This window comes from Bubalus kerabau, chromosome 9 (genome assembly GCF_029407905.1).
Source record: "Bubalus kerabau isolate K-KA32 ecotype Philippines breed swamp buffalo chromosome 9, PCC_UOA_SB_1v2, whole genome shotgun sequence".
Lineage (NCBI taxonomy): Eukaryota > Metazoa > Chordata > Mammalia > Artiodactyla > Bovidae > Bubalus > Bubalus kerabau.
Genome location: NC_073632.1, coordinates 82,319,504 through 82,338,633, shown reverse-complemented (window position 1 = coordinate 82,338,633; position 19,130 = coordinate 82,319,504). Strand labels below are relative to the sequence as shown.

General features: G+C 39.5%; 1 protein-coding gene across 3 annotated transcripts; it reads left to right on the top strand.

Annotated features, from left to right (window-relative positions):
• Positions 1 to 768: 768 nt before the first annotated feature.
• Positions 769 to 18,752, top strand: MTFR2 (mitochondrial fission regulator 2). 3 transcript variants are annotated; one of them, XM_055535717.1, is made up of 8 exons: positions 769 to 925; positions 1,770 to 1,882; positions 10,028 to 10,132; positions 10,593 to 10,705; positions 11,966 to 12,195; positions 13,689 to 14,046; positions 16,696 to 16,883; positions 17,862 to 18,752. In XM_055535717.1, exons 2-7 carry the CDS (start codon positions 1,820 to 1,822, stop codon positions 16,880 to 16,882), a joined length of 1,056 nt encoding a protein of 351 aa, XP_055391692.1. In that variant the 5' UTR covers positions 769 to 925; positions 1,770 to 1,819; the 3' UTR covers position 16,883; positions 17,862 to 18,752. The 3 variants fall into 3 exon arrangements, with proteins under 3 accessions (XP_055391692.1, XP_055391693.1, XP_055391694.1); XM_055535718.1 differs by having other exon boundaries at positions 857 to 993; XM_055535719.1 differs by lacking the exon at positions 769 to 925 and adding an exon at positions 994 to 1,013.
• Positions 18,753 to 19,130: the final 378 nt, after the last annotated feature.

The window sequence follows — 19,130 nt, the reverse complement described above, 5'->3', positions numbered from 1 at the left end:
TGGAGAAGGAAATGGCAACCCACTCCAGTGTTCTTGCCTGGAGAATCCCAGGGACGGGGGAGCCTGGTGGGCTGCCGTCTACGGGATCACACAGAGTCGGACACGACTGAAGTGACTAAGCAGCAAGCAGTCCCTTAAACAGGGCTTCCCTGGTGGCTCAGATGGTAAAGCGTCCGCCTTCAGTGCGGGAAACCTGGGTTCGATCCCTGGGTCGGGAAGATCCCCTGGAGAAGGAAATGGCAACCCACACCAGTACTGGAATTGCCTGGAAAATTCCACGGATGGAGGAGCCTGGTAGGGCACAGTCCATGGGATCGCAAAGAGTCGGACATGACTAAGCAACTTAACTGGTTCACTAGTACCATAAACAACAGATGTTTGCTGAATGGACGAATGATTAAACAATAAATCGCGACACTCCACGACAGGCGTACTTGGGAGAGGGGTCCCACTTCGGGTCTGTATGTAGAGGACGATGCACTTTCCCTGCGATCCCGAGGGCACGAACTCGGGATCGTGAGCCTGAGCCAAAGGCCGTACACCACAATCCCCAGGCTTCCTACGCAGGTATTTGACAGCCCTGGGGAAACCTAGAGACACGTTCTGAGCATGCGTCGCCATGTTTGTGCGATCTGCCACGCCCACCCGTTGGCTCTAAGCTTCCATTGGCTGCCCCGCTGAAGGCCCGCCCTCTTGAAGGAAAAGGATATTCAGTGGGTCTAAATAACCTTCCGTAACCAATCACAAGCAGCGACCTAAAGGTTTGTCCAATGACATCGGGCTTTGGTCAAGGCCCGCGGAGTTTAATTTCGTCCGGGGACGCGGAAGTAGCGATCAGGTCTAAGCCGCGGGTTGAGTGTCGCACTGGAGGAGGGCCGAGTCTTCATCCCGGATACCCCGGCTGGGTGAGGGGCTTCGGAGGAAGGTGAGCCAGGCGACGGTGATCACCGAGCGGGAGAGACCCCGAGGCGGCTTGGGGCCAAAGGGAGTGACGTAAGCCGGAGCTAGTCTCGGTCTGTTATTTAGTACTTGGGTGACTAAGTCACGTCACCTATCCGGGCTTCATAATCCTTATCTTTAGAATGAGCGAGGAGGGATGGGTGGTACTCCGATACGTCAGTAAGGAAGTGTTATCATTCTTTTCGTTTGGTCAAAGTCTCTAGTCGGCCCCCTGCCTGCCCTCAAGGAAGGGCTGAACTCATCCCTGCTTAGTCTCAGCCGAAGCTTTCGGCTTTCGCTATTGCAACTAACTTGAAGGCTTCCTGCTAAGTTTCCAGTCTATCCTTGATTGATATTTATTAACTAAGTGGTGCGTTGGTAAAGAATCCGCCTGCTGATGCAGGAGATGTGAGTTCGATCCCTGGGTTGGGAAGATCCCCTGAAGGAGCCTATGGCAACCCACTCCAGTATTCTTACCTGGGAAATTCCATGGACAGAGGAGCCTGGTGGGCTACAGTCCACGGGATCTCAAAGAGTTGGACAGGACTGAACAGCTGAGCACACTAGCACTGCATCCCTTAAGAGGTTTAAAAAAAATCCTATGAATTTTTAATGCAACTTAACTGATAAACTGAAGGTTTTTTTGTTTTTGTTTTTTTAACCAGCCCTTCCCCATTCTCCCATTCCTCTTTGTCTCTCCTCACCTCAAAATAATGCTGGCCAGAGAGATTAGTTTAGTTGATGGTGTAATGTGTAATGAAGGCTTTTTTGTTTGTGTGTGCAGCAGTTATTTATCAAGAGTAATGTTTTCTTATTTTTTTCCCCTTAAGGTATCAAGAAACAATGTTTCTTTGAATTTGCTTATGTATTTGCCTCATCAATGTCATTCATATTGAGTATCTTAAGAGAAATGCTGGAATATTTTGGTGTTCCCATCAACCAGGTAAATGGTTTTTAATGGATTTGAATGTACCTGTTGTATTTGGGGTCTTATTTTGGAAATGATTTATATGTCAACATTCAAGGCAAAATTGTTACTTCTGTATAAGTTGTAACAAAGGCAAGTTTGCAGTAGTGTAACTTTGATAATTTGAGTTAAAAAAAAAGGCTATGATTATTACGAACCTATTTACTTGAAGGGTGGAAAGCTGATAAAAGATCGAAACCAAGAAAAAGATAGACATGACCCTCATAGATAAAATATTTTAAAAATTCTAGTGGTTTTATTTAAGGTAATTTATTTGAACCTGAAACTAACACAACATTGTCAATCAACTGTACTCCAGTATAAAATAAAAAGTTGAAAAAAAATGCTTGACATTTGTTATAGAATGATGAGTTTTATAGTTCAGCAAATTCAGGAGAGAGGTTGACTTCGGTGTGAGAATCATAAACAAATGAGATTTTGTCTACTTACTGAGTAGCTATGACATCTAAGATCTAAGACAATATGCATTGTTCTGTAGGTGATGCAGGGTGGCAACACATCTTTCTTGTATTCATGATTCTTAAAATATAGTTGAGATATGAGAAATATATACATACAGCTATAAGAGTACATATAAGACAGACACAAAAATAATAGAGGGGCATACAGAAAATGGGTAGTTGTTGCTATTTGGTATGGTGAATTAGAATAGTTAAGGATAAATAAAAGATTTTGAACAAAAGTAAGTTGAAGAATGATGGAGCCATTAATAAAAAATGGACAACTCAGTATGAGAAACTACTTTCTCCTAGGGTGATAAGTTAAATCTGTTGGAATCAGATCAGATTACATCAGTCGCTCAGTCGTGTCCGACTCTTTGCGACCCCGTGAATCGCAGCACGCCAGGCCTCCCTGTCCATCACCAACTCCCGGAGTTCACTCAGACTCACGTCCATCGAGTCAGTGATGCCATCCAGCCATCTCACCCTCTGTCATCCCCTTCTCCTCCTGCCCCCAATCCCTCCCAGCATCAGAGTCTTTTCCAATGAGTCAACTCTTCGCATGAGGTGGCCAAAGTACTGGAGTTTCAGCTTTAGCATCAGTCCTTCCAAAGAAATCCCAGGGCTGATCTCCTTCAGAATGGACTGGTTGGATCTTCTTGCAGTCCAAGGGACTCTCAAGAGTCTTCTCCAACACCACAGTTCAAAAGCATCAATTCTTTGGTGCTCAGCCTTCTTCACAGTCCAACTCTCACATCCATACATGACCACTGGAAAAACCATACCCTTGACTAGATGGACCTTTGTTGGCAAAGTAATGTCTCTGCTTTTGAATATGCTGTCCAGGTTGGTCATAACTTTCCTTCCAAGGAGTAAGCGTCTTTTAATTTCATGGCTGCAGTCACCATCTGCAGTGATTTTGGAACCCCCCAAAATAAAGTCTGACACTGTTTCCACTGTTTCCCCATCTATTTGCCATGAAGATGATGGGACCGGATGCCATGATCTTCGTTTTCTGAATGTTGAGCTTTAAGCCAACTTTTTCACTCTCCACTTTCACTTTCATCAAGAGGCTTTTTAGTTCCTCTTCACTTTCTGCCATAAGGGTGGTGTCATCTGCATATCTGAGGTGATTGATATTTCTCCCGGCAATCTTGATTCCAGCTTGTGTTTCCTCCAGTCCAGCGTTTCTCATGATGTACTCTGCATAGAAGTTAAATAAACAGGGTGACAATATACAGCCTTGACGTACTCCTTTTCCTATTTGGAACCAGTCTGTTGTTCCATGTCCAGTTCTCACGGTTGCTTCCTGACCTGCATACAAATTTCTCAAGAGGCAGATCAGGTGGTCTGGTATTCCCATCTCTTTCAGAATTGTCCACAGTTTATTGTGATCCCAACAGTCAAAGGCTTTGGCATAGTCAATAAAGCAGAAATAGATGTTTTTCTGGAACTCTCTTGCTTTTTTGATGATCCAGCAGATGTTGGCAATTTGATCTCTGGTTCCTCTGCCTTTTCTAAAACCAGCTTGAACATCTGGAAGTTCACGGTTCATGTATTGCTGAAGCCTGGCTTGGAGAATTTTGAGCATTACTTTACTAGCGTGTGAGATGAGTGCAATTGTGCGGTAGTTTGAGCATTCTTTGGCATTGCCTTTCTTTGGGATTGGAATGAAAACTGACCTTTTCCAGTCCTGTAGCCACTGCTGAGTTTTCCAAAGTTGCTGGCATATTGAGTGCAGCACTTTCACAGCATCATCTTTCAGGATTTGGAATAGCTCAACTGGAGTTCCATCACCTCCACTAGCTTTGTTCGTAGTGATGCTTCCTAAGGCCCACTTGACTTCACATTCCAGGATGTCTGGCTCTAGGTCAGTGATCACAGCATCGTGATTATCTGGGTCGTGAAGATCTTTTTTGTACAGTTCTTCTGTGTATTCTTGCCACCTCTTCTTAATATCTTCTGCTTCTGTTAGGTCCATACCATTTCTGTCCTTTATTGAGCTCATCTTTGCATGAAATGTTCCTTTGGTATCTCTGATTTTCTTGAAGATATCCCTAGTCTTGCCCATTCTGTTGTTTTCCTGTATTTCTTTGCATTGATCGCTGAAGAAGGCTTTCTTATCTCCTCTTGCTATTCTTTGGAACTCTGCATTCAGATGTTTATATCTTTCCTTTTCTCCTTTGCTTTTTGCTTCTCTTCTTTTCACAGCTATTTGTAAGGCCTCCCCAGACAGCCATTTTGCTTTTTTGCATTTCTTTTCTATGGAAATGGTCTTGATCCCTATCTCCTGTACAGAGTCACGAACCTCATTCCATAGTTCATCAGGCACTCTATCTATCAGATCTAGGCCCTTAAATCTATTTCTCACTTCCACTGTATAATCATAAGGGATTTGATTTAGGTCATACCTGAATGGTCTAGTGGTTTTCCCTACTTTCTTCAATTTAAGTCTGAATTTGGCAATAAGGAGTTGATGATCTGAGCCACAGTCAGCTCCTGGTCTTGTTTTTGTTGACTGTATAGAGCTTCTCCATCTTTGGCTGCAAAGAATATAATCAATCTGATTTCGGTATTGACCATCTGGTGATGTCCATGTGTAGAGTCTTCTCTTGTGTTGTTGGAAGAGGGTGTTTGTTATGACCAGTGCATTTTCTTGGCAAAACTCTATCAGTCTTTGCCCTGCTTCATTCCATATTCCAAGGCCACATTTGCCTGTTACTCCAGGTGTTTCTTGACTTCCTACTTTTGCATTCCAGTCCCCTATAATGAAAAGGACATCTTTTTTGGGTATTAATTCTAAAAGGTCTTGTAGGTCTTCACAGAACTGTTCAACTTCAGCTTCTTCAGCGTTACTGGTTGGGGCATAGGCTTGGATTACTGTGATATTGAATGGTTTGCCTTGGAAACGAACAGAGATCATTCTGTCGTTTTTGAGATTGCATCCAAGTACTGCATTTCGGACTCTTTTGTTGACCATGATGGCCACTCCATTTCTTCTGAGGGATTCCTGCCTGCGGTAGTAGATATAATGGTTATTTGAGTTAAATGCACCCATTCCAGTCCATTTCAGTTCGCTGATTCCTATAATGTCAACATTCACTCTTGCCATCTCTTGTTTGACCACTTCGAATTTGCCTTGATTCATGGACCTGACATTCCAGGTTCCTATGCAATATTGCTCTTTACAGCTTCAGACCTTGCTTCTATCACCAGTCACATCCACAACTGGGTATTGTTTTTGCTTTGGCTCCATCCCTTCGTTCTTTCTGGAGTTATTTCTCCACTGATCTCCAGTAGCATATTGGGCACCTATTGACCTGGAATATATAAATACAAATATCTTGCTGATAATTAGATATATGGTTCTGGGTGTAGAAAAGAAAAGAGATTCAGATTTGGTGTTTTCTATATGCATTTGTTATTTGACTTTGATGATAGAGGATGTCCATAATGAAGCATTTTGAATTTCAGAATTGAGGAGGTTAAAAATAACAAAGACTGAGGGATAGTTGAAGATTTGCTTCAGTATTCTTGCCTTGAGAACACCATGAACAGTATGAAAAGGCAAAATGATAGGATACTGAAAGAGGAACTCCCCAGGTCGATAGGTGCCCAATATGCTACTGGAGATTAGTGGAGAAATAACTCCAGAAAGAATGAAGGGATGGAGCCAAAGCAAAAATGAAGACCTACAAGACCTTTTAGAACTAACACCCAAAAAAGATGTCCTTTTCATTATAGGGGACTGGAATGCAAAAGTAGGAAGTCAAGAAACACCTGGAGTAACAGGCAAATTTGGCCTTGGAATACGGAATGAAGCAGGGCAAAGGCTAATAGAGTTTTGCCAAGAGAACGCACTGGTCAGAGCAAACACCCTCTTCCAACAACACAAGAGAAGACTCTACACATGGACATCACCAGATGGTCAACAGCGAAATCAGATTGATTATATTCTTTGCAGCCAAAGATGGAGAAGCTCTAAGACTGGGAGCTGACTGTGGCTCAGATCATGAGCCCTTATTGCCAAATTCAGACTTAAATTGAAGAAAGTAGGGAAAACCACTAGACCATTCAGGTATGACCTAAATCAAATCCCTTATGATTATACAGTGGAAGTGAGAAATAGATTTAAGGGCCTAGATCTGATAGATAGAGTGCCTGATGAACTATGGACAGAGGTTCGTCCATGAACTATGGACATTGTACAGGAGACAGGGATCAAGAGCATCCCCATGGAAAAGAATGCAAAAAAGCAAAATGGCTGTCTGAGGAGGCCTTACAAATAGCTGTGAAAAGAAGAGAAGCAAAAAGCAAAGGAGAAAAGGAAAGACAAAGCATCTGAATGCAGAGTTCCAAAGAATAGCAAGGAGAGATAAGAAAGCCTTCCTCAGCGATCAATGCAAAGAAATACAGGAAAACAACAGAATGGGAAGGACTAGAGATCTCTTCAAGAAAATGAGAGATACCAAGGGAATATTTCATGAAAAGATGGGCTCGAAAAGGACAGAAATGGTATGGACCTAACAGAAGCAGAAGATACTAAGAAGAGGTGGCAAGAATACACAGAAGAACTGTACAAAAAAGATCTTCACGACCCAGATAATCACGATGCTGTGATCACTGACCTAGAGCCAGACATCCTGGAATGTGAAGTCAAGTGGGCCTTAGGAAGCATCACTACGAACAAAGCTAGTGGAGGTGATGGAACTCCAGTTGAGCTATTCCAAATCCTGAAAGATGATGCTGTGAAAGTGCTGCACTCAATATGCCAGCAACTTTGGAAAACTCAGCAGTGGCTACAGGACTGGAAAAGGTCAGTTTTCATTCCAATCCCAAAGAAAGGCAATGCCAAAGAATGCTCAAACTACCGCACAATTGCACTCATCTCACACGCTAGTAAAGTAATGCTCAAAATTCTCCAAGCCAGGCTTCAGCAACACATGAACCGTGAACTTCCAGATGTTCAAGCTGGTTTTAGAAAAGGCAGAGGAACCAGAGATCAAGTTGCCAACATCTGCTGGATCATCAAAAAAGCAAGAGAGTTCCAGAAAAACATCTATTTCTGCTTTATTGACTATGCCAAAGCCTTTGACTGTTGGGATCACGATAAACTGTGGACAATTCTGAAAGAGATGGGAATACCAGACCACCTGACCTGCCTCTTGAGAAACCTGCATACAGGTCAAGAAGCAACAGTTAGAACTGGACATGGAACAACAGACTGGTTCCAAATAAGAAAAGGAGTACGTCAAGGCTGCATATTGTCATCCTGCTTATTTAACTTCTGTGCAGGGTACATCATGAGAAACGCTGGGCTGGAGGAAGCACAAGCTGGAATCAAGATTGCCTGGAGAAATATCAATGATCTCAGATATGCAGATGACACCAGCCTTATGGCAGAAGGTGAAGAAGAACTAAAGAGCCTCTTGATGAAAATGAAAGAGGAGAGTGAAAAACTTGGTTTAAATCTCAACATTCAGAAAACGAAGATCATGGCATCTGGTCCCATCACTTCATGGCAAAAAGATGGGGAAACAGTGTCAGACTTTATTTTGGGGGGTTCCAAAATCACTGCAGATGGTGACTGCAGCCATGAAATTAAAAGACGCTTACTCCTTGGAAGGAAAGTTATGACCAACCTGGACAGCATATTCAAAAGCAGAAACATTACTTTGCCAACAAAGGTCTGTCTAGTCAAGGGTATGGTTTTTCCAGTGGTCATGTATGGATGTGAGAGTTGGACTATAAAGAAAGCTGAGTGCCGAAGAATTGATGCTTTTGAACTGTGGTGTTGGAGAAGACTCTTGAGAGTCCCTTGGACTGCAAGGAGATCCAACCAGTCCATCCTAAAGGAATCAGTCCTGAGTTTTCATTGGAAGGACTGATGTTGAAGCTGAAACTTCAATATTTTGGCCGCCTCATGTGAAGAGCTGACTCATTTGAAAAGACAGTGATGCTGGGAAAGGTTGAGGGCAGGAGTAGAAGGGGACGACGGAGGATGAGATAGTTGGATGGCATCACCAACACAATGGACATGGGTTTGGGTGGACTCCAGGAGTTGGTGATGGACAGGGAGGCCTGGTGTGCTGCGATTCATGGGGTTACAAAGAGTCAGACAGGACTGAGCAACTGAACTGAACATATCATTGAAACAACTTGAAAATCCCTACTTAGTAGGAAAGTCAGTGAAGTCAATAGGAGGTTGCCAGAGCAGAAATGGAAGAGGGAGTTGAAATCATAAGAGTGGTGAAGATAGTTAGTGGTAATGAAGGAATGAGAGAGAAGGACAGAGGTTTGGCAGAATGGGAATTGCAGACCAAGACATTCACATTAACCAAGAGTTACATGACTGTGTGTGGCAATAGTGGCCCTCACTGTAGTGCAGCCTCTAGGCCTGTGGTTCTTAGCAAGGGTGCACCTGTGAGTGATCTGCAGAACCACAGCGATAATTATGTTAATTAAGTTGGGCATCTGTACCGTAGGCTGTGCTGATCAGTGTCTATGTCACTTTTAAATACTTGAAATGTCTAAGTTGAGATCTGTTATAGGTATAAAATATACAATGGATTTTGAAGATTTAGTCTGAAAAAAAGAATATTATAAAATAATGGCATTGTTTTAAAAAATATTGATTTCACATTGACATAATATGCACATACGAATTAAATACATTAAGGAAATTAATTTCACTTGTCTCTTTCTACTCTTCAAATGTAGCTACTAGAAAGTTGTATAAGCTGTTTGTATGTTTTGGATATTATTCAGTTGTTGGTTGCAAATGTTTTCCTTCACTCTGTAGGTTGTCTTTTTGTTTTGTTTATGATTTTCATGTGGTGCAAAAGCGTCTGAGTTTGATTAGATCCCGTTTGTTTTTGCTTTTATTTCTTTTGCCTTAGGAGACCAATCTGAGAAAATATTGATAGAATTTATGTCTGAGAGTATTTTGCCTATGTTCTGTTCTAAGAGTTTTATGGTATCATATCTTATGTTTCGGTCTTTAAATCATTTTGAGTTTATTGTTATGTTTGTTGTAAGGGAGTGTTCTAATTTCATTGATTTGCATGTAGCTGTGCATCTTTCCAACACCACTTGTTGAAGAGACTGTCTTTTCTCCATTGTATATTTTTGCCTCCCGTATCATAGATTAATTGATCATGCATGGGTGGGTTTATTTCTGGGCTCTCTGTTCTGTTCTTTTGATCTACATGTCTGTTTTTGTGCCAATACCACAATAAGTAAAGCATTCTTAAATTGTTTAGGGCATGATTCATTTATTCACCTCTTTAAAGGAAATTACATGAATATACTCTGTATTACTTCATTGCTTGAGAAATTGACATTGTCAATTTTTAATAAAGTTCCCCAGGGTATTTGGTCATTATCAGAAATAAAAGGAAATGAGTTTGTGGTGCTTTCTCAAAAGATCTTCTTCCTGGAATATGCTTATGTTCACTGCCTCCCTCAGCTGCACTCGCTTGTACCCCCACTTTTTAAAAAATACATGTGAATAGTTTGATGCTTAGAAGAAAATAAAAGCATGCTATTCTATATTTAAAAAAAAAAAGCCATTCTATCTTTAACATTTGTTCTTTTCATAAACAATATAAACATGCTCAACAGAGTACTACTTTTTAAATAATGATTTATGTTTAAATAGGTTTTACACATTTGGGAAAATAAAGACTATGGATCAGCTCGGAGTATTGTTCGAATCATTGGGAAACTTCTTCCTTTAGAACCTTGTCCCAGGCCTAATTTTGAGGTAAGTCAGTCAACATGTATTATTTAAGTACCATGTCTAAAAATTTCTATAGGGAAATAGGGACATAGACTGGAATAGAAGAAGAAATGTTTCCTGCAAACCAAAAACCTGTAGCTTATCTTGGAAACAAGTAATTTCATTTGTTTTTGTCTTTATTACTTTAATTATATCCAAAGATTGCCAGATGTGAAGAAACCCCTGAGTCGTTTCTTTGATTCTTTTAGTCTGTGTTTTATGTTGTGTGGCATTCCTAGGGGAGAGAATAGTGCCATATGCATAGACTTTAGAACTATGTTTTCCTGAGTCCTTTTTCTTGCTAACAGGTGTATGTTTTTCTCTTGCATATCCTTACTCTTTTCACACTTGTGGATTTTTAACTTGTGTAAGCGGTTTCTATAGGCATGTGTCTCCCCCTGACTGCCCGCAGAGCTCTGACTTTCTTTTCCCTTTTTCCCTTTAGCTGGTTCCGCTCTTGAACTCTGTGGACCCGGCTAACTGTGGCTCTGTAGTTCCGTCTTTTGCTGACGTTTGGTGTGTGGCAAATGATGAAGAAGCCAGTTATCTCAGATTTCGGTAATTTTTCTACATATCTTGGAAAAGTGGGATGTGGGCTACAATCTGAATTCTTGCCCGTGTTGAAGTGTGTTCAGACTGAGCCTTTTCATTTATTTTGTCTAGCTCTATAGTACACTGAGTCCTACTAATGTCTTCATGATAAGGATAACTGGTATTTTTTCTCATTTTTGGCTTGTTTTTCTAAATGCACATTTAAACCTAACCCAGGCCTGTGAAGGAATGATATTAAAAGGATTTGAAGATTACCACGTTCATTTTTAGGAGAAAGCTCTTTCCTGTATACTAAATACTGGATCTATTTTTCTTTTTTTTAATAATTTATTTCTGGCTACTCCAGGCCTTTGTTGCTTTATGTGGGCTTTCTCTAGTTGTGGCGAGTGGGGCCTACTCAAGTTGTAGTGCAGGGGCTTCTAACTGTGGTAGCCTCTTGCTGCAGAGCGTGGGCTCGGTAAATTGCAGCTTGTGGGCTCTAGAGCACAGGCTCCGTAGCTGTGGTGCACAGTGTTATTTGCCCCTCGGCAAGGGGGATCTTCCTGACAGGGATCAAACTTGTGTCCCCTGCATTGGCAGGCGAATTCTTAACCACTGGACCACCAGGAACGTCCAATACTAGATCTATTTTGTTTTATATATTTAACCAAAATTTATACAGTGTTTACTATGTACCAGGCAATGATGTTAAATATATTTCATCATTTGGATGTTTTACTACTTGGGAATACTAACTTAGGTGTTAGTGTATTCAGATACAGGCTGTAAGTACAATAAAGGTCAATTATTCAAAATTTCTGCTTAAATTTATTCTATGTAAAGCTGGTTTATAAATTTTCAAAGAATTAGAGTACTTACCCCAATATAACATGGAATCCTTTCAAGCCTTATATTCCAAATATGTAGAATTTCTAAGTAAATTAACTTTATTTCTAAATAAATCCATTTGTACGGTTTGACATTAATAGACAGAACAGTTACAGGATAATTATTTTTGGTTTACAGTTTGAAAGCCAGATGCGTCCCTTTCTTCACTGATCACTTTTGGTCACCTGCTAAAGGCAACATTCTGTTCTGGGGATTGAGGATACAAAGTTGTGTAAGATACTGCTTGTCCTCAGTGAGTCTACAGACAGTTATAGAGTAAAGAGAGCTATTCTGATTTTGTTTTGGTGTTTTTGTTCTTTGACTGAAAGAAATTATTTCTCTTAGAAAATTTTCCCTCCGCCATCTCTCTATCCGTTTTTTCCTTCATTCCACCCATAGTACATGGAAAAATGAAGAAGAGGAGAAAATTGCATCTTTTCATCCTTTGCAACTAGTTGAAGGTCCATTGACACCTGCTGTAAGGCATAACAAACCAAGAAAAAATGATTGGCCTGAAAGTGAAACTGCAATTAAAAAGATAGCTGCCCTTGAAGATGAACTAGCTTTTCTTCGCTCTCAGATTGCTGCAATTGTGGGACGGCAAGAACTGGGAAACAGTACAAAACCTGGTAAGTGACATTGGGTTTTTGTTTTGGTTGGATGATACTTCTCTAGTATTTTAAGTCAGTGCGGTTCTAAGTAAGAAAAGAATGTTAGCTGCTAACGTATCTTCTGAATGACATGGAATGTGAAAGGGTGTTGCGTGTGTGTGTGTGTGTGTGTGTGTGTGTGTGTGTGTGTGTGTATGTGTGTATAACTGCTGATGTTTGTTAAGAATAAATTAAGATGCATTTGTAGTGACCAGAATGGCTTTGGTTTAAAGAAGAGCTAGCTATGCTGCCAAAGATTGTAGTTTTATATTCAAAAGCCTATTTTCTAAGTACAGTTGTCCCTCAGCATTTTGGTTCTAGGACCCCTGTGGCCACCAAAATCCAAGGATACTTATGTCCCTTAATACGATGGCATATTTATATATAATCTGTCACATCCTCCATCTTCCTGTATACTTTAAATCATTTCTCATTACTTATAATATCTAATAAAATGCAAATTATTGTAAATACAATGGAATTGCTATGTAAACTGTTGTTAGGGTGTGGCAGATCAAATTTGGCTTTTTGAAACTATCCTGGAATTTTTTAAAAAAATATTTTCAGTCAGCAGTTTTTTGAATCTGCAGATGTAGAGGATATGGGTGAGGATATGGATAGACGACTATAAGCTTTTCTAAGTCTTTAGAAAAGCGTTGGAAATTTAAGTAGAGGGATGCATTACTTTGAGAGAAGAGTATAGGTTTGAGGTTCATATATTTGTCGTTTGAAGTTATTGCTGCTATACTTCCATCAAATCTAGGTGAATACTGTTTTCTAGATAATTCTCTCTAAAATTTTTAGAGATGTGACTTGCTTTAAATAAAATATACATACACACACTGTATCTGTATGTATGTAGAAACACCTATATAAACACATATGTTTGCTTATAACCCATACTATATAGTATTATATTTTTATAATTTATATGAAATATTATATAGAATATGTTACTATAGAATAAAAAATGAGATTATATATACACTTTTTTAAAAGTAGTCATGTTACATATGATTTTAGGAGCAAATCTGTTGTGAAAAATTTAAGTATTTGGTACCCATCTTAGGCTCTTGCCTAGAAAATATGTGTCTGGGTGTTTCTACAGTGTCCTTATAGAGTGAATATATCAGTTCGTGTGTTTCTAGCCACAAGCTGTTGATTGTGTTTTAGCTTTTGTAAACTGAGGATGAAATTTAGATTGTAACTGAAAACATTTTTTATTTTCTCTTTGAAATGCATTCTCTCCCTTCCCCCTACACAAAGAATCCTAATTGGATTAAAAAGAAATTTACTATTTGCTTGACTCTTCCAAAAATTGCTAAGCATATGGGGTTGATTCTCCTTCTTGGCCACCGTGTCATTGTTTTGATAGCATTACAGAAATTGTTCCTATTTTGATTCTAATTAGTGTTACATGTCATGTCGGAGACAGTTTTGTATGATTTTTCAACAGACTAAATTTCTTCTAGGTTTCCTGGACTTGAATGACAGGCCTAGTGGTTTTGGACAAAAGCCATCATCATCAGGGGCTACTCAACTCAATGTCAAACAAGATTTGTTTTCAAGTTCAGTGCGTCCCTCTTCTCCTCCTCCACCACCGCCTCCTCAGATTTCTTCTGTACAGCCTCCATGTTCTCCTCTCATGAAAATAGTATCTAATAATATTTGTGCATCAGATAATTCAACAACTGAAGTGAAACAACAGCACCCAGATGCTGGGAAGACCAATTATAGTCATCACTCAAAAAACCAGAAAAATGAAGCTGTTCCAAACATGTTGGATGTTCTAAAGGATATGAATAAGGTTAAACTACGTGCTGTTGAAAGGTATGTTGTCATAATTTGCAAAATGAACCAAAATTTTATCACTGGTGTTTAAAGAAATTAGTTTATCAAAGTAAACATATATAAGTCTTCTCTTTGATTCTTCTTCACCCCAAACACGGCTCCTAGAGAGAATCATTTTCAAATTTTTGTGACTCTTCTAGTGTCTTATCTTCATATTTTTGAAATATTGTACTTTTGCTATTTTTTGATATTTTAGTTATATTTATTGGAATTGTTAAAAATCTGAAATACATTCTCTTAGACATTCTACCTCCTAACACACATGCACACATACACTTCTTATTACATCTTCCAATATGGTTAAGTCACAGTCTTAAATCCATGTTCAGAATTTATATCCTTATTATAATAATAAACATTCACAGGAAAGCTATTTCATATACTACAATTACATTTTATTTGTTAACTAATTTTATTTTTTATTGCAGTTAACTATTGACTCTTTGAATTCCCCCCAACCCCTGGAAATCCCCTCTTGGAGCCCTCTGCCCTTCTGTAATCTTACTTGTTGCTCTAAACCTGCTGCATTGTTATCCTAAGGATTTCCTTTGTCATCATAGGCATTCTGTTTGTCCAGTGTTGCATCACCCACTTCCTGGGTGTTCCCTCTTCTGTAGCTTCCTGAGGAATGAATGCATAAAAGCTAAATTATTTTAATACCTTGCATATCTGAAACTTTTTTTTTTTTAATTCTCATACTTACTTGCTAGTTTGGCTGGATATATAATTAGCAGAAAATCATTTTTCCTCAGAATTTTGAAGACATTATTTAGTTGGTTTCTAGCTTTCAGTGTTCCTGTTGCAAGGTTAATGTCATTTTAATTCCTGATACTATGTATGAAACTTGTTTCCCTTATTCTTGAAACATTTGAGATCTTCTTTTTGATCCTAATCTTCTCAAAATTCATGATGATGAGCCCTGGAGTGTTCTTTTAAAATTTCTCATGCTGATCACTAATGGACTCAATCAGTTGTCCTTTATTTTTGAAAATTTCTTGTAATATTTTTCTGATATGTCTCCTATTTTTTCCCTCCTTTCTTGAAGCTCCTATTAGAAGTTCGAATGCCAGAATTATTTGTCTTATCTTCATATCTTTCCTCTACTGATTTCTTTCTATTTTTTATTGTACTTTTAAAGAAAGTCCTTTTCAATTCTTGTATGTGTTTTTCCTGTTATCATTTTTTGAGGGGGGAGGCCACACTGAAATCTATGTACCCTCAGTGGTCCCCACTGCCACCTTTCATTTTAGGCCACCATTTTATATAATTTGGACTTTGGCAGTGACCTCTTAACTGGTCACTCTCTTTTCATTCTTGCCTCCTTGTCTGTTCTCCATATGTGAATAATAACCAGAGTGATCTTTAACAATTGAAGTCAGATCATGCCATTTGCCTGCTGAAAATCCTTTGGTGGTTTTCACTGTGCTTAGAATGAAATCTTGACACCTTGCTGTGGCCTGGATTCAGCCCTCGTGTCTCTGACATCCCATCCTACTTCCCATCTTACTTCACTGCACTCCAGTTGTACCTGTTTTCCCTTTCTGACAGATGCCAGCCTCCTTTCTGATGCATCCATTGGATGTTTACAATAAAACTGACTGCTTGTCATTTCCTTAAGAAGAATGGCAAATCCTTTAAGAGACTTATCCTCATCATCTCATCGAAAGCGCTTTATCCTAGCCACTATCACATTTCCCTTTCTTATTTATTTTGTATTTTAAAAAATACTTATTTGGCTGTGCTGAGTCTTAGTTGCAGCATGCGAACTCTTAGTTGTGGCAGTGGGATCTAGTTCCCTGACTGGGGCTCAAACCTGGGACCCCTACATTGGGAGTGGGGAGTCTTAGCTACTGGACCACCAGGGAACTCCCTCCCTCTTTTATTTTATTCACAGCACTAATTGCTGCCCCAGATGTTCTTGCTTACTTGTTCACTGATGAACTCCTGCCCCTAGAGTGTTCCATGGGAGCAGGATTACCTCTCTAGCCCCAAAGTGTAAAAATGGAGCCTGGTGAAAGAGTCAGCATTAAGACTGAGTGAGTGAACAAAGAGCCTGATGTTTTTCTTTTCATGAACTCCATAGTCCTTTTAAAAGTTATTAAATATTTAAACTTTTCTACCCACTGGAGAATTAGAAAATAAAAAAACAAAGATGATATTTGATAAGTCCCAGGTTATAATGGATTGTGGTAGAGCCCCATATGGTTTCTCAGCTTTCTGATTCCTAAACCATTGCACCCTTATATTTGTTATCCTAAGGCAAAACATTCCAATCTTTTGAAGACGAAGTAGATTATAATATATTATGCTTCTATTTCTGCTATATAATGCTTAGATTTTTGCTGTGCTTGTCAAGGCTTATGTGCTCAGTTGCTTCAGTTGTGTCCAACTGTTTGTGACCCCATGGACTGGGACCTGCTGGCCTCCTCTGTCCATAAGATTCTCCAGAATTCAATCGGAGTAGGTTGCCATGCCCTCCCCAGGGAATCTTCCTGACCCAGGGATCGAACCTGTGTCTCTTACATCTCCTGCACAGGCAAGTGGGTTCTTTACCACTAGTGCCACCTGGGAAGCTCTTCAATAAGGAACTTAATACACAAAGTTTTGAGTTATTCCATTTTTTTAAAGGTCCCCTGGAGGCAGACCCATTCATAAAAGGAAAAGAGAAGACTCACCTTGGGATCCAGTGTCTCTAATATCCCATGCACTTAAGCAGAAATTTGCATTCCAAGAAGAAGATTCCTTTGAGAAAGAAGATAATTGTTGGGAGTCTTCTCCATTTTCTAGTCCAGAAACTTCAAGGGTGCGCTTATAATGTAAGGTTAAATTTTCAGTTTTTCTCATGCATGTTGTTCATGATGTATCTTTACCTTCAAATTCTCTTGAAGTAATTATGTGGACTGGGCCATAAAATTGTTTATCGATACTGTGTGCTGCTAATGTTCTGGTTGTTTGTACTGACTTTCACTTACATGCTCATTTTAGCTTTTAGCATACTATGACATTTTTTGAGATAAAACATTTGATTTGAAAAATACTTGTGCATAAGTTTATAATGGTTTCTCCTGGACACGTGCTAACGTGACATTGCTGTCTGTCACTGTCGCCGCCCGGTGTGAACTGGGCATCTGTAACTTTGAGAGGACCAGAGAGGAGTGATGTCATAGGTTCAACCTAACCGTATTTAAATGTGAATACTCCCAGTATTTTTCCTCGTCACGTGTAAAGACTGCATTATTTAGATAAATAGAATATTTATAATTGTGCTTAACAAAGCAAATGAGCTCATAATTATCTTCGATGGCCTTGCTCCCTGGACACTTAAAAAAATTCACAATGTATTTCAACTCTTAACCCTGAAGATTGCTCCTTATTTGAAGCCTCTTTGCTTTACTTCAGATATAATCCTAATTTGGGGGCTGGTTTCCCATCTCATAGTTTAGTTGAGGAATTAAAGAAGGTTAAGCCATGGGAACAAGGGGAGAGAGAAAGAGGGACAGAGTCTAAAGTCCGGTGGGTGGCACTGGAGTGGCTAAGGAGGAGGGGTGGAGGCTAAAAAGCAGATGACAACTCACAGAGCAGAGCAGAGCAGAGGAGAATTGTTCTACTCTGTCAGTTCCGGCAGAACTGAGGTCTCACTTTCTGTGACCCCAGCCCTGAGCACCCTGCCTGACACATAGCCCACTCTCAAACAACTACTTACTATTGAATGAATTAAGCCTCATTGGGTCATTTGGTGTGCTCTTCTGTTTTTTTACATCAGAATAATGTATTAAACATTTGCTTTATTTCAGTTTGGACACCGTATCTTAAGTCAGAAGTATGTTGAACTAAAAGAAGAACCAACAAACCCAGCAGGTGTAGACCAAGTCATGAGCAACAGGGGCTGTGTCTACACCTAGAAGGCAGGACTACAGAAGTATACCTACATGCCTCTCCCTGCATGTGAAAGGATCGCATCTCCTGTTAATGAATTTAAATGTAGTCCATATGCTGGGGTATGTTAGTGCAGAGGTCTGAAGGATCTTGACCTTTGTCTGGTTTTATAAGATCCAAGAGTTAACGGGCTACTGACGATAGTCAGGTGTATGGATCTTTTTCATTTTTTCCCCACATATGTTAAGTTTATTAAAGCTGAATAAATACTTTGAATGATTTTCCTAAGAGCTAAATAGTAAACGATTTAATGTTTCTCATTTGAGAATGGTAAGATCTCATTATAAGGTAACGGAAACCATTTAGTGGATTAAGAAAGTAGTGTAAATTAAGTCTGTATTGTACTGCACAGCCGATGATAGTACATTTGAGTTTTTAAAAAAGATTTCTTAAATCAGTTATGACTTGCTTATTTAAGCGTCTTTGGCTCTTTTAAAGATTGGTAGTGATATGGTTTACTTGGCCTCCAGCAACTTGGAGATTTTCAAAAAATATAAAATTATAATTTTTTCACTAAGAGAGTCATACTTTGAATCATAGATTGAACCCCCTAAAAAACTTGAGGTGATAAAGAATTATTCTTAGAAGCTGATTTTGACTGTTAAATGCTCGATTGTAGAAGTATTTAAAGAATCTCTTGATAAGTTTTGCCCTCACTTGCTATGTAAATATGTACACCTGTCATTTTATTTCCTTTGTTCTTTATTATGCTCTGTTCCTTTGTAAATAAACACACCTTTTTGAACTTGTTTGTGTTTTATAGCACTTTTAATTCATGTTTTCTTCTCACTACATTTAGAAACTCTAAACTTTTGGGGGGAAAGAGAGTTGTGTACTTAGTTTGTTGGTCAGTACGAAGAAACACAAGTTTGGAATAGGTGTTTTTTTCCTCTGCCATTACACTAATGTGTGTGGGAATTTCCATGTTTCCCTAGAAATGGAGCTTAGGTTCCATTTGGATGGACTCAGCACCCACGCATTTTGGAAGCTCTCTCCTTTTGAAAAAGCCCGGTTTGCTTACCATTTTCATGTTATGGTGGTCGAGAGTCGGCTTCCTGGTTATCTCCATTTCCGACCCCTTTCACCCGGCACCTTCCAGTTAGGCCTGGCTATGCCACATTCATCTT

Excerpts from the sequence above, each read along its gene's own strand:
- MTFR2 (XM_055535717.1), top strand. The coding sequence starts at position 1,820 with ATGTCATTCATATTGAGTATCTTAAGAGAAATGCTGGAATATTTTGGT. Across the intron at positions 10,133-10,592 it reads GTCCCAGGCCTAATTTTGAG|CTGGTTCCGCTCTTGAACTC; the intron begins GTAAGTCAGTCA and ends TTTTCCCTTTAG. Across the intron at positions 14,047-16,695 it reads AAACTACGTGCTGTTGAAAG|GTCCCCTGGAGGCAGACCCA; the intron begins GTATGTTGTCAT and ends ATTTTTTTAAAG.